The sequence below is a fragment of the Halichoerus grypus genome, chromosome 11 (assembly GCF_964656455.1).
Source record: "Halichoerus grypus chromosome 11, mHalGry1.hap1.1, whole genome shotgun sequence".
Taxonomy (NCBI): Eukaryota; Metazoa; Chordata; class Mammalia; order Carnivora; family Phocidae; genus Halichoerus; species Halichoerus grypus.
In genome coordinates this window covers 13405822-13421622 of record NC_135722.1, presented here as the reverse complement: position 1 = coordinate 13421622, position 15801 = coordinate 13405822, and the positions used below count along the sequence as shown (strand labels likewise).

The following is a 15801-nucleotide window of genomic DNA, read 5'->3' as shown; positions in this document are numbered from 1 at the left end:
TCCCATGAGTACTTTATGTATAAATAACAAATTAGGGACCATTATAAAAGTCAGGAGAGCACCTATAAACTGTAAAGGTCAAGAGAATACCTGTGAATCCATGGTCCAATAAAGACATTTATTAAAATCTCTAAAGAATACCTAACTAGTTAAAAAACATTTGATTATTTATTAGAGACAGCTTAAAAAAAAAGGAACAAATCACAAGAGAAACAAAATGCTTGAAAGAACGGTAGAATAAGATATCTCAAAAGAAATATTATTGCCAGAGATATTTTTGGTTGTTTCCCAAAATGTTTGGCAAATATAATGAGTTAGTTCAATTAAATGGTGATTTGGGAGAGGACACATTCTCACAAGACAGAAAGAAATATTTTTTAAAGAGCACTATTTGCTTTGAAAGAAAAATATTGGTTAGAAAGGTATTTGCAACTCCTAATATTCAAGTAGTTTAAAATTTAATTTCAATAGAATGGCATTTAACATTCTAGAACCACACTTTCAAGAGAACATTTAAAATACTCTGTATCAAAGAAAGAAATAATTTCATTTGAGTCCATAAAGGTAAGCGTAAACTTTTTCATCAAAGTCTTATTTGCACTTTAGGTTGGTTTTCTGAGCTATTGGATCTTCAGTATCAAAAATCAGAAAGTCTAAAAATTTATAGAATATTAAGGAAATAATCTAATGAAGTTAAGTTAAAACTCTATTTCAGGCCACATCTATACTTTTGTTTGTTTGTTTTTCTGTGAGGAAATCAGTGAGACAAATGATTAAAAGCACTTAAAATGTCCTACTTTGAAAGGTAGCATTATTCATAATGTAACAAAACTGATTCAAATAATTGGGGCTGTTTTGGAAAAAAATTCTGATATAGCAAAACTTAGAAAGGTGGTAGCTGGATACTTTAAAAATAAGTTTGTACCCTGCCATCAATGAAATAAATTATTATTGCTAAAGAAACACTGTCTTGAAATCTGAAACATTTAGGGCATTAAAAAATTATTGAGGGGCGTCTGGGTCTCTCAGTCAGTCAAGCATCTGCCTTAGGCTTAGGTCATGATCCTGGAGTCCTGGGATCCAGCCCAGCATCGGGCTCCCCACTGAGTGGGGAGTCTGCTTCTCCCTCTCCCTCTGAACCCCACCCCATTCCCGCTCTCTCTTTCTCAAATAAATAAAATCTTTAAAAAATTATTGATATTAGATTTTTCTGATTAAAGAAATACTACAGACCAGAACTACAAATGTAACTGCCTGTCTTTGCCCTCATCCAAAGGGATTTAGAGCTCTGAGGTCATTAGCTAGATAAAACAGAAATTTTCCTGTGTCCCTGAGATAAAAAGTCTGATTACAACAAAGTTGCATCTATTAAATGGACAAAGGAAACAAGTCTCTGTTTACCTTTCAGCTTGAAGGACTTTTGAGAAAGACTGAATGTAGTGTTAATTTCAGAGTAGTAACATGACCTCCTTTACACTCCTCTACACATAATGAAGGAACGCATACATGCAATCAAATTATGCTTGTAATACAATCTCATCTCCAATGCTCGGCATGGATTTAGCGGATTTAAAACACTGGAAACCATATTTTACTAATCATTAAGGTAAATATTTAGTTATGAAAATAGAAGAAATCTCAGGTTGTGACTTTTCTAACCCCTGCTTCCTCCCTCCCTCCATACCTCCCTTCCTCCGGTCTCCCTTCCTTTCTCCCTTCCAGATGAATTTCATCTGGTTCCTGATTCATTTATTCCTTAAGCGTCATTTGAGAAAATAAAATGTGCACAGCTTTATGGAAGATGTGGGTAATACCATCTTTGTATTGCAGAGCGTTATAATTTCATTGGAAAATTTTGGAAATTAGACAGAAAATCATTTAAATGTATAAAATCATTCATATATATGTATATTAAATATATAATCATGTAAGTTAAAGTTGTCAAACAGAATCTGAAATATATAGTGGAATTAGAATAGGGTTTACAGTCTGAGACTGTTGGATCTCTGCACTGATTCTTTATAACTCAGTTGTCTCCAATTTTATGGGTCATTAAAAAGTTGAAGATCCATTTATGAACCCTGCACAATATCTGATCAATATATAATATCTTCCAATATTATAGTAAATAGGTTTGTGAGTGGCATTATTGGAATAAACTGAAAAATTAACAAATTACCATAGAGAAAATGCTACATATTGTTATATTAAGTAAGGATATTACAATATTTAAGGAGGGAATTAGAAATTGTGTAGACACTGATGATTCTAATTCCTACATTTCAAATGTCTTTATTAATGTGCAACTCATTTGATATTTATAATATATGTGGAATTAAAAAAAATACTCATTATTACTTCTTATTCAGAACTTGCATCAAACCCCACTTGAGCAAATGAGTGACTTAGTAAGTTGTAGATTATTTGTTTCCAATTTATTTTCCAATTTGTTAATTCTGCTTTGTTCTCTTTTTCCAAAATGCTCACCTATTAGAATACTAGAGAAGACTAAAAACAGGACTACCTTGTGAGGTGAAAGAGACAGATGAATATAAACACAGCATGAGAATAGCATATCCTACACCAACCACTGGTGGAGTGTATAGTGTATGCCAGTTAATAATGGGAGTTGTTACCCATTTATGAATCAAATGCATGTTGAATGGTTTATGTACATTAAATACCCAGGAACGATGTAGTGTACGAATATGATATTCTATGGTCTCCTGGTTTCACCTGTTATAGTAAAAGTAACTTGGGCTTTGAGTTGTACAAACCTGAATTCAAACCTCAATAATGCCATTTATTTGTTGTGATCTTGGTTGATTCATATAACATTTTAAAGTTGAAGTTACCTTACAAGTAAAATGGTGACAGAATTACCTTCCAGCACCATTGTGAGGATTGAATAAGACAGTGTCTGTGAACACACCTACCACAGCATGGAATCCCTGCTCTAGAAGTTACATGCTTAAATGCAATCCTCAGATACTGGAATACGTGCACAGCCTTTACTCAGTACCGTAGGAATGATACCATCATACCAGAACTTTCCATTCTTTGAGTACTAGGTGAATCAAACACGGAATTCAACAAAGTGGCATTGGTATCACAGAAAAATTTGTAGGATGTACTTTAGGAGTTCATTAGAAAGAGATAGTATGTGTAGGGAGACAATAGAACTCAAGAAGGAATTGGATGGTCTAGGAGAACCTGATAAAGGAACTAGGACTTTTGTGTAACTTATAGAATACTTTAGTAAAATAGGACAGAAATAGACAAAATGAACATATGATCAGAGTAGGAAGGGCAGCCTTCAGCTTGGACCCTTTTAAAAAGAAAACCCTTTTGGATTTTTCTCCCTTTGACTTAAGTCTTGACTGAAAACAAGGCTATTCACCTGAGGAATTAACACTCAATGTAGTTTGATAAATATCTCTTTCCTCATTGATAGCCAGTTTTGAACGACTTCTTTCAGTTGAAATAAACTGGCTATAATAACTATTACAAGACAAAAAAAATCACAGAGATCACCCAGGAAAATCACTTTCTTCAGCTTATTTCTTAAAATATAATGACATGATGTCACAAAAAATATTTGAGACAGCTTAAATCGAAATCATAATAAATACAAATAGTTTTAAAAAATAAGAGATTTTATTTATTTATTTGACAGAGAGTGAGAGAGAGCAAGTGAGCACAAGCAGGGGGAGGCACAGAGGCAGAGGGAGAAACAGACTCCCCACTGAACAGAGAGCCCAATGCCAGATTTGATACCAGGACCTGAGCAGAAGGCAGATGCTTAGCAGACCGAGCCACCCAGGTGACCCAAATACAAATATATTTTTTAAAATTTTTAATTGTTATGTTAATCACATACATTACATCATTAGTTTTAGATATAGTGTTCCATGATTCATTGTTTGTGCATAACACCCAGTGCTCCATGCAGAACGTGCCCTCCTCAATACCCATCACCAGGCTAACCCATCCTCCCACCCCCCTCCCCTCTAGAACCCTCAGTTTGTTTTTCAGAGTCCATCGTCTCTCATGGTTCGTCTCCCCTTCCGCCAAATACAAATATTTTAAAAGAAGTAACATGAGAGAGAAGAATTGATGGAAAAAGCCATATTAAACAAAATTGTCAAATGGCTTGTTATAATTAATATTTTTTATTATTTTTATCAATGTGATTCCAATTAGACTTTCATATTCTTATCATTGAAGTTGATAACAAAACACGGCATTAGTCATCTCATTATCAGTAACAAGAAAATATACCATTTTTCAGCAGACCTAATTCCTGACTGGAATGTTTTCTGATGGATAATATTCAGTGAAAGAATGAACATTTTTTTAAAATCATGCTTAACATCAAAAACAGATGTTTCCCTAGGACTCATTGCTAGTGACTTTGTCGTTTTAAAACCACAGTGCACTTATTTTATAGTTGAGCAAACTATAACTCGGGCAGATAAAGTGACTTCACATGTTGAGTTCTTTATTTTCACAGATACTACCCAGAGACCAAGCAGGAGAAGGCAATTTATCTTCAGTCGTGGAATTTGTCCTCCTGGGATTTTCTGACCTTCCAAACTTCCAGGGACTTCTATCTGGAATTTTCTTTCTCATCTACTTATTCATCTTAACAGGAAATGGTCTTCTCATAATAATTACAAGGGTGGACTCTGTTCTCCAGACACCCATGTATTTTTTTCTTGCAAATTTTTCCTCACTGGAAATTGGTTACGTGTCTGTCACTCTCCCTAGGATTCTGGTGAACCTTTCTACTCAAGATAGAAACATTTCCCGGATGGGCTGTGCCTCCCAAATGTGCTTCTTCCTTATGCTTGGAGCCACTGAATGTTTCCTCCTGGTGGTAATGGCCTATGACCACTACGTGGCCATATGTAACCCTCTGCACTACCCTCTAGTCGTGAACCACAAGAAGTGCATCCAGTTGGCTGTTGGTGCGTGGCTCGGTGGAGTCCCAGTCCAGATAGGACAAACATGTCAGGTGTTCTCGCTGCCTTCTGTGGTTCTGATCAAATCAACCACTTCTTCTGTGACATCCCCCCATTGATCAAGCTGGCCTGTGGGGACACTTCACTTAATGAGATGTGTGTCTATGTAGTTGCTACAGTATTTGTCATGATTCCTTTTCTACTTATACTTGGCTCTTATGTGAAAATCATTTCCACCATCCTAAAGTCGCCCTCAGCCAGGGGCCGGTCTAAAGTCTTCTCTACCTGTTCTTCCCACCTCATTGTTGTGCTTTTATTCTTTGGTTCTATTATTATCACTTATTTAAGACCCAAATCCAATCATTCTGCAGGACCTGACAAACTGCTCTCTCTTTTCTACACTATTGTGACTCCAAAGTTTAACCCCATGATATACAGCCTTAGAAACAAGGATGTGACTACAGCACTGAAAAAATTATTACTCAAGAAAACAGTGTGAGCATCTTACAGATCACTTTTTAATACACGTGTCTCATGGCTATCACAGAAATATAATTTTGTTACACTCCACTCATGTTTACGATGGCACCATTGTTCATAACTATTATGTAATCATTTGCAATTATTAGGTATTTTAAAGTTCTGGCCTGAAGTCACATGTGGCTGCATCTTTAACAAGCCAATTAATCAATTTTCAAATGCTCTATTCTTTAAGACAAATTCTTTTTTTTTTCACAGCATATTATAAATTTACCTACCTTTAAAATTTTTCAGATAATTTCAACTGTTAGAATTGTTTTTAAAAACGTGTAAAAGAAATAGGGCTGGCCTTTCCCATTTGTCAAATATATACAAATATTATGCTGGTATTCCCACTTGTATTTATGACACATTAGTTTCTTCGTGACAGGTTAACACTAGATATGTGTTGAGGAAGTGAACACAAGACAAACTATAAATGTATTTTAAATTGTAAACAGAAATTAAAAACAAAATGAAAATCTTTAAGTGTATCCACTTTCTCAGTATGAATTAAGAAAATGCTTCCATGTGTATCCAGAGAGAGTCAAACATCTGACCTGGCTCTGTCATCCTGTTTTAAATATTTTTCATGGGTGGGTGGGGGGATGGGGTAACTGGGTGATGGGCAACTATTTTGCTTTGACTTCTCAAGTTACACACCAGAAAATATTTGGGTTCCTGGGCTTCCAGGGCCTATTATAGTTTACAGACATGGAGTATCATTTAGCTTCATAGCAACTCTCCATATCACATTATTTTCATCTATATCATATCTCTTCTTGCTTCCAGTCAATTGATTTTCAGAGTACAAGCCTTTAGAAATGTTTTCTAATTAATTACTTCCATTTTTCTTTTTTTAACTTTTTTTATTATGTTATTTTTTATTTCTTTTTTTAATTATTATTATGTTATGTTAACCACCATACATTACATCATTAGTTTTTGATGTAGTGTTCCATGATTCATTGTTTGTGTATAACACCCAGTGCTCCATTCAGTACATGCCCTCCTTAATACCCATCACCAGGCTAACCCATCCCCCCACCGCCCTCCCCTCTAGAACCCTCAGTTTGTTTCTCAGAGTCCGTAGTCTCTCATAGTTCATCTCCCCCTCTGATTCCCCCCCTTCATTTTTCCCTTCTTACTATCTTCTTCTTCTTCTTTTTTTTAACATATAATGTATTATTTGTTTCAGAGGTACAGGTCTGTGATTCAACAGTCTTACACAATTCACAGCTCTCACCATAGCACCGGTGGTGCAATCGGTTAGCGCGCGGTACTTATACGTTCATTTTTCTAATGTGTTTCCCATTGTCATCTATTATCTTTCCTTATCATACTGAAAGAAAGCAGTTTGTCAAATCAGTCACTCTATTTTACTTGCAAATTCTAAATGTAACCCCACTTGAAAAACAAAAGAGCAAAGATTTCCTGAAGTCTCTTCCTTTTATTTGATATAGGGTATGAGACAGTTTCCTAATGTTTACATATATTTTCAGTACAGAAACCAAATGTATGGAGAAGTCTATTGATTAATTAACAGACTCACTGTTTTGCCAAGTATTTTGGCTGCCATAGAATAGTGACCCTCAAAGAAACATATATATCTATATATCTATATCTATCTGTCATCTATCTATATATATATCACTATACATGTATGGCAATAGTTAATTATCAAAAATATAATTAGTTGCATGAAACCATCTAGAAATTAAAGCCTGCAAATGTGTTAGTGTACACACACAAACATACACAAACTCTATCATCTTTCCTATCTATCTAGTTAGCTAGCTAGTGACCTATCATCTGCCTTACACACCAAAGAAACACACACACACACACACACCCCTACATACCTTTTGTGCATACAGCTTATTTTGGCAAAGTTAGGCAATTCTCCTTTGAGCTTTTAGCATCATTTTTCCAAAAACTTTGTTTCATAATTTATATAATTTCCTTTTTTAGTCCTTATGATTACCTTCCCTTTGTCATCTAATTTTATTAGTCTCGTTCAACACATGTGCTTGGTACTAGTTATCTGACTTCTTAGTGAAATAAGCTTGTTTTGAATGTTTTAATGTCATAGGGAAAGGAAAATTTCATCAATGTAAGATTTATATATGACGCATTACTATTCCAAAAAACAAGCATTCTATATATATCTATATATCTATATAGATATATCTATCTATATATATATCTATATAGATATATATAATACTTAAAAGGAAAGAAGGGAGAGTAGATTTTCTATCATTGTACTCTGCATATTCTTTTCCGGCCAAGAATCCACAGCCACAAATGCAAATTCAAACTATAGACATATTCAGTTTTTCCCTTCCCCAAATCAAGCTGTGTAAAGATTCCACACATGCTGCTGACCTTTCCCTCCCCCCTTATCAATTAACATCAGTCTAGGAAAGCAATCTTCTCTCGAAGTGCACAGGTCCACATGCACACAAATACACACAGGCATGAGAACCTGTGTAAGTAACTGTCTGTGTTTCTAAGGAAGAAAAGTCAACTTCTTAGCACTGGGAATGAATTGTTCTGAGAATAACACCATTTAAAAATAAGAAACAAAAGTTTATCTGGACAAGAAAGATATTTATAATTTACAAAGCACATCTATAAGCTGCATATATTCATTATATTTAAAAAATTAGTAGGACAAATAAATTTTCAGCATATTATTATCACTGAAAGTGGTGACTGCTTTCTTGTTTCAAGTTTTTTTTTTTTTTAATTTCAGTTAGTTTGGGGCACCTGTGTAGTTCAGCTGGTTAAGCATCTGCCTCTGGCTCAGGTCATGATCCCAAGGTCCAGGGATCTAGGCCCGCATCTGGCTCCCTACTCAGTGGGGAGTCTACTTCTTCCTCTCCTTCTGCTGTTCCTCCTACTTGTGCTCTCTCTCTCTGTCTAATAAATAAATAAAATCTTTTAAAAAATAAATGGATTTCAGTTAGTTAACATATAGTGTATACTTTGTAAGTTGACTAGGTAAGTGAAAAAATAATTATTGATACTGTTCACAGATTTTTTGGGGGAAGGTATAGAACTTCATTATCTAGTAAAAAATAATCACAGTGCTCCAAGAACATAGCTCTTATTTGCCCTTCTGTAAAAAAGTTAGATTAGTTGACATTGATTAGAGTTATTAATATGTTTAAATGTTTTTCCCCTTGTTAGTTATGTCTTCTATATCAACTTTCTTTTTCTATATTAGGCAGGAGGGACAATAAAAATGGAGGGAATTTTTTATATCTGTCTTACTCCATTCAACCTATAACAGCTTCAGGAATTATCCAATTTCTGCTTGGAAATTTTCCTGGAATTTTTTATTGTTGATAATTATGTTTCTATTTTTTAAATTTGTTCCTATAGCCAGTCATTTCCATTATATTTTTTATAGTTTTGATATGCAAGTGAGTAGGACTGACATTTTCACCTATGGATTAAAGTTTTAAAAGCAGGTACAAGCTTCAGCACATTTTTTTAATTGGAAGCGCTGGTGACAGGTCATGGTCCCTTAGAGATCTATTGCCTGCATATGCGAAGGATTCATTAGATAAGCATAAATATTGACAATGAATAAGGTTAATTGTATCAATACAAATAAGCAACACAATCACCTTATCATAATGATTTTCCTGATATACAATGAATACATACTTATGAATACATATTCACTTTTCATGATTACATGAATAACTCAGGCTTATTACAATAAACTATAAACATCAACAAAACTAGGAGAAAGTAATAAAGTATTTTACTCTGAGATATCCACAATTAACATTATTATCATATTTTTATTTTTATTTATTTTTATTTTATTATCATATTTTTATTGATCATTTGCAGTGAGTGTGTTTATGTGGTATACTAGTTATATATGTGATATCTGTGCTTTTATAGTAGATGTATTTTATAAAACTTTATTTCCTCTTCCCTAATTTTCCTATCACACTATCATCTCTAGAAACGTATATTAAAAATATATTTTCATTAATTTCTCCCCTCTTTTTATTATAAGCAAATATTTTGATAATAATATTCACTTTTTTCAAATCATAAGACTATATTATACAGAAATATTTAATCTGATATTAGCATAAATCATGTTTAATATTGACTGGTAATAGTGCACCAAAACCATTTATAAAACTATGTAACTATGTTTCCAGTGAAAGGTGCTTTATTCTATAAGAAATGATTTCTTGTACAGTCATTGTTAGATATACATATTTATTTTAGTATTCATTGTCAAGCTGGTTCTTAAAATGGCTATTATAATTCTATGGAAATGAATGATATGGTTTCCAATAAGTGATATAACAGAGTCTGTATTACAATTAAGTCTGTTACGTCAATCATTGGCAAAAGTTCTTACTGAGAGAGGACAATAAAACACAATAAAACTGTAAAATTACCAATGGAATGATTTATTTGATAAAATGTATATAAATGTATGACTTGACACATTACAACATTACAAGTAATTTTTAACTTGGAAAAAAGTTACCATTGTACAGACAGATATTAGAGTTTAATATAAATATCTTGAAATTTCAACACCAGTACTTCAGTTCCAGCAAGTATAACTTTTTTAATGAAGTGAATTATTTACATAGCAATTTTCTCAATGCCTTTATTACTTCCTTGTTCCTTAGACTGTATATGAGGGGATTAAACAAGGGAGTCACAATAGTGTAGAAAAGAGAAAGCACTTTATCAATTCCTGCTGAGTGACTGGTTTTGGGTCTTAAATAGGTAATAATGGCTGATCCAAAGAACAATGCCACAACCATAAGATGAGATGAGAAGGTAGAGAAAGCTCTGGCCTGACTTGTGGCTGATGGCAGTTTAAGGACTGTGGAGATGATTTTGCCATAGGAAATAAGTATCAACAGAAAGGGAACCGTAACAATCAACACAGCAACTAGGTAGACCATCATTTCATTCACAGATGTCTCCCCACAAGCAAGCATGAGTATTAGGGGGATGTCACAGAAGAAGTGGTCAATTAAATTAGAGCCACAAGAGGGCAGAGAGAAAATCTGGAATGTCTGCCCTATCTGGACTGGAATTCCACTGATCCAGGAGCCAGCCACCAGCTGGATACAAACTTTGTGGTTCATGACTAGAGGGTAGTGCAGAGGGTTACAAATGGCCACGTAGCGGTCATAGGCCATCACTGTCAGAAGGAGGCACTCTGTGGCTCCCAACACAAGAATGCAGCACATTTGTGTAGCACAGGCAACTAAAGAAATTGTTCTTCTCTGGGTCCGAAAGTTCATGAGCATTCTTATAACCGAAACATAGCAGATTTCCAAAAAGGAAAAATTGCCAAGGAAAAAGTACATAGCGGTCTGGAGAGCAGGGTCCAATTTTGTTATTAGAAGTATGATGCCATTACTCATCACAATAATGATATAGTTGACAAAGAACAATCCAAATAGAAGCCACTGGAGATGGGGAACATCAACAAAGTCCAAGAGAACAAATTCTATCAATTCAGTTAGATTTTATTCTGGTGGTTTTTCTTGGTGTTTCATCTGTGGAAAGGGTCAATTTAGCATGTACTTTTGTTTTACCTTAATGGATCAGTACCCATTCTCTAAATTGTATTAGGGCATCTACATCGGTTTTCATAATCACTGTAATTGTTTCTAATTTAATAATGTTACTATTTGGGTATTTCTCACTTTCTCAGTTTAGATTCTAGGGATTATCACTGTACACACTCCCTTGAAATTTCCTTTAATATCATTCCATACACTTTCTGAATACAGCCCAGGATAAACCAAATTATGCCCTGCTCAGCACAGACACAGGAAACATTGGCAATCACTGAAAACAGATCTCCAGCTATGCCATATGATCCCATTCTTAATTACATCTCTTGATAATCCTATTGTACTTCCCTATGATTTTTCTCTACCACACTTCAGTAGGACTGTATCCAACTTTGTCTTCCCCATACATTTTCAACTGCCTACTTTAACTCTTCATTACCGTCCTATCACTTGATGATCTTGATCATACATTTTCTTATTATACAGTTCATATTATTAGGCAGTTTACCAAAAAAAAAAAAAAAAACCAGTATTTTATCACACATAGGGAAATAAAACAAATACCTTTTGGTAGGATACTATACGGGGAATATAAAAGGGTTTTATTCAGGAAAAGTTGCCTGGGAGCATAGATACAGATAAAAATAATAAAGAGGGTGACCCTGGGAAAAAAGGGATGGCCTGGAGTGTGTTCATTACCTGTGGGAATGTGTGGGGGTGCAGGGGGGGAAGATGTGGGTCTGTGTGTTGTGTGCATCTCCAATATTTCTGTTGTTCTTCAAAAAATACTTCAGATAACAGTTTTCTAAACTCATTTCTCAGAGATAAGAATATTGAGACTTACTAATGATAGATAATTTGATCATGTGCACATAGGTGTTGTGATTACAAGTCAGTACCTATTTTTTTTAAAGATTTTATTTATTTGAGATAGAGAGAGAGAGAGTCAGGGGAGGGGTAGAGGGAGAGGGAGAGAAAGAATCCCAAGCAGACTCTGTGCCGGGCTCAGAGCCTGACAATGGAATCGATCCTACGACCCTGAGATCATGATCTGAGCGAAAACTAAGAGCCAGATGCTAAACCAACTGAGCCACCCAGGCGCTCCAGTGCCTTTTTTTTTAATTGGACTTGAGTTTGAATCCTAACTCCATGATTTATTATCTGTGTGACATTAAGCAATTGCTTAGATTTTTTGAAGTTTGCTTTCTTATTTGTGGTAATGAAATGAGATAATATCGGTAAAATTACCTATCAATTTTATTCTGATTTATTATTAGTTATGGTCTTATAACTATAATTTTGAATATGCTATGAATATGATATTGTGTTCTTAAGTCTTTAGTCGCCAGGGTTGTACCACATTGTTTAGCAAAATTGTGTTTAATACAATTATTGAGTTACTTGTTGGTGATCATGTTTATTTTTTCATTCTTTCCTTTCATCAGGGCCAGGGCTAAGGTAAGGTGAGTGAGACACCTCAGGTACAAAATTTGAGAAACACTCCCTCATTCTCAGAGCTGAATCTGTGTTGTATAATCCTGAAAGTGATTGAATCCTTAGATATTGCACCCTTGGAATTTCTTGGCTCAAGATCAGTCCCAGGCTTGCCTTTCATGTCTCCCTTCTGGTGGGTTTGGACTTTGTCCACAAACACCATACTATAGTGTCATGGATAAGGAATACAGTCCTGCCAAAATGGGCTGGATTTAAATTATGGCTCCACCACCTGCTAGCTGTATGACCTCACGAGAGATGTTTAATTTCCTTGTGCCATAGTTCACTCAACTACAAAACTGGCTAAATATTGTACCAACACTTAGGATGTTTATATTAATGAATTCATTTCATACACGTAAAACAATTTGAAGTCCCGGCACTCATAAAAGTCTCTCTAAAGGTAGCTTTTATCATTGTTATTAAAAACTAAGATTTATTCTTCTAAATTGTACTCTCTGTTCTAAGCAGCATGAAAAAAATTCTCTAATTTATTTTTTCTTTGTATCACATGATTAATGTGGAAATGGAATGAGATCTCAAAGTGATCATCAGAATGTTATAAAAATGTTAAGCTCTGAAGATATGAATTCTCCACCAATAGTTTTGTTTATATTCTTATCTCTACTCTGTGAACCGAATGCCTAGAATAAGTATCACTGTTCAGCCAAGATTGTTGCAGTTTGGCTAATTCCTTTTGTATGCCTTTTCTTTCACTAATACTATAGGACCTGGGAAGTAAGGACCTTGACTGTTTTCCTAGTTGGGATCAATATAGATCTTAGAAAATGCTTGTACACCTAAGTTGGTGCTGAGTATTTGATTCTGAAATTAAGTAAAGCAGCAGACATGTTTTAAATAAAATCATATTCTTAAAGGGGAGAAATGGATTAACATATAAGAGAATAAAATTCCAATCTTTATGTATCTCTTTTACAAGTGGCATTTATTTAGTATAAATGATTTCATGTTTATTATTGGAAGAAAATTACTTCCAGTGCTAAGTAAAATATAATTTCTAACTGTACAAACCCAACATTTTGGTGATGAAATAATTGATGTATAACATGAAATAGTAAGATTTGTGTATGTATTTGTCAAGAGTGGAACAAAGCAGAAAGAGCAGAGGTTTACTCCATGTGCTCTCACAAAATTATCCTACTTTCTTGTAAATACTTAAGTTCTTATTGGTAAAAGGAAATAAAACTTAATGTTGTAAAAGTTTTGTTTAAATCCAAGCCTCCGTTATGTGAAAAACTCCAAATGATTAAGGGCAGGTATAACAACACTCTACTTCAGCTAAATATTGGAAGCCACCCAAGCTTCAGTTATATTTATAGATTTGATATATATTAGCAACTTAAACCTTAAATTAATTTAAAAATAATATTGAATTTAAAACTATTTTTCAGGGGCGCCTGGGTGGCTCAGTCGTTAAGCGTCTGCCTTTGGCTCAGGTCATGATCCCAGGGTCCAGGGATCGAGCCCAGCATCGGGCTCCCTGCTCTGGGGAAAGCCTGCTTCTCCCTCTCCCACTCCCCCTGCTTGTGTTCCCTCTCTCGCTCTGTCTCTTTCAAATAAATAAATAAAATCTTAAAAAAAACCCAAAAAACTATTTTTCATTATTTCGCAAGTCCTTGATTCTATTATTTTTTTCTTTAAAATAAATGTTCTTTGGGTTCCCCAGTGGTTGTAACATTATTTCATGGATTGTTTTGCTTTAAATTTCTTATTATATTATCAGGTTGAATACATAAATACAACACTTATTTGTTACAGTGTATTGGTGCAAAATGAAGTTTCCAATAATATTATCTATACCTAGAAAAATTACTTCAGTTCTTACAGTTTTCAGTATTTCAAAGTGACTTAATACCATTATTTATTCATTATTTCATTGTAAATTTTATTTAATAAAGTCAGAAATATGTAAAAGTCACTGTAATAAAATGATATATTTGCTACTTTGTGTTAAATACTAATTTTAAATTTAAAAATATCATCTAAGCTTAATATCAGTATAAATTAGTTTGTATTTACCTTTCTTCTTTGGGTTGTTGCTTATTTTTTTCACTATAGAGAGTATAGTCGTTCAGTTACTTTAGTTGAAAATCACTTGTGTCATCAAAGATACGTAAGCTACCTTTATAATATTCTGTTCTTTCTAAACATGAACTACCCTTTAAGTGAAAGTTAGTTAGTTCTACCTCAAGGATCTCTTCCACCTGACAAATTTACATTTCTAATTAGAAGCATCACTATGGCACTCTCTGACGTGTTGTATTTTGCTTTTTCCACATAGTTCTTAGTCTTCCCAGAATACTTCCTCTTCAACCCCTACATGGAATAGAGTGCACAGCACATCTTATTTCTTAGACATGATCGGGGTGCTGAACACCACTATCTGAGACCATCCAAAATTGACAGACATCTGATTCTTACCTTATCTATTATAAATGCTCCCTAGGGAGCCTCTGTTCCTATCAGATTGAGATGTCGAATTTGTTTTTCTTATGTTCCCCTCTATAATAGGTCACTATTGATCACTAGTTAGAGGCCGGCCTGTGTAACCATTGTATTAAATGTTCTGATGACAAATGTTATTTTTATATACAAAACTATTATAGTATTTGTTTCTTCATGGCTGACTGCACAACCTGAGATTTAGCTGTTGAATGTATTACACATGGTTCAAAAAATTAAAATTTTAACCCAAGGGTAATCTGAATAGGAGGAATTTTTCCTTCCTTTGGCAGGCATATCAGTCTTTTCTCAATTTCATTTTACATCTTTAAGGTGTGAGTATTTTCAAGCTTTACTTAGGATAAAATGAGAATCTGAAATAAATCCAGCTGAGATCATGGGAAAGACTCAGAGCAAATGGTCTGTGAATTCTAGGTTTCGATTCTAGGAATGGCAATTTTTTCCAACAGATTCTTTAAAAATCATGGCTTAGGATCAATTTTTTATGTCAAAAATAGGATGTTGCTTCCAGTTATTTAGTAAATAGTGATTTCTATGAGTCAATGACTAGGAAGGCAAATATTTCAGAAAGAGGGAACTCCTATAGCAATGTGATAACAGGGAATGATTAGGAAAGCTGCTTAGGATATATCAGGAGCACATGCCCCAGATAATGGAAGGCAGTGAGGAGGAGGGCGGCAGATTGCAGAGGAAGCCAGATGAGAGCTCAGCAAGGGAGTGAGAGCCCCCAGGCTGGAGCTACTGAGGATGCGCAC

General features: G+C 34.4%; 1 protein-coding gene and 1 pseudogene across 1 annotated transcript; one reads left to right on the top strand and one right to left on the bottom strand.

Annotated features, from left to right (window-relative positions):
• Positions 1 to 4489: 4489 nt before the first annotated feature.
• Positions 4490 to 5463, top strand: LOC144379506 (olfactory receptor 10AG1-like). The gene is given in 2 exon segments (XM_078059149.1): positions 4490 to 5030; positions 5033 to 5463. Coding segments are annotated over 2 exon segments (972 nt in total).
• Positions 5464 to 10111: 4648 nt separating this feature from the next.
• LOC118536096 (olfactory receptor 10AG1-like) lies at positions 10112 to 11071 on the bottom strand (annotated as a pseudogene).
• Positions 11072 to 15801: the final 4730 nt, after the last annotated feature.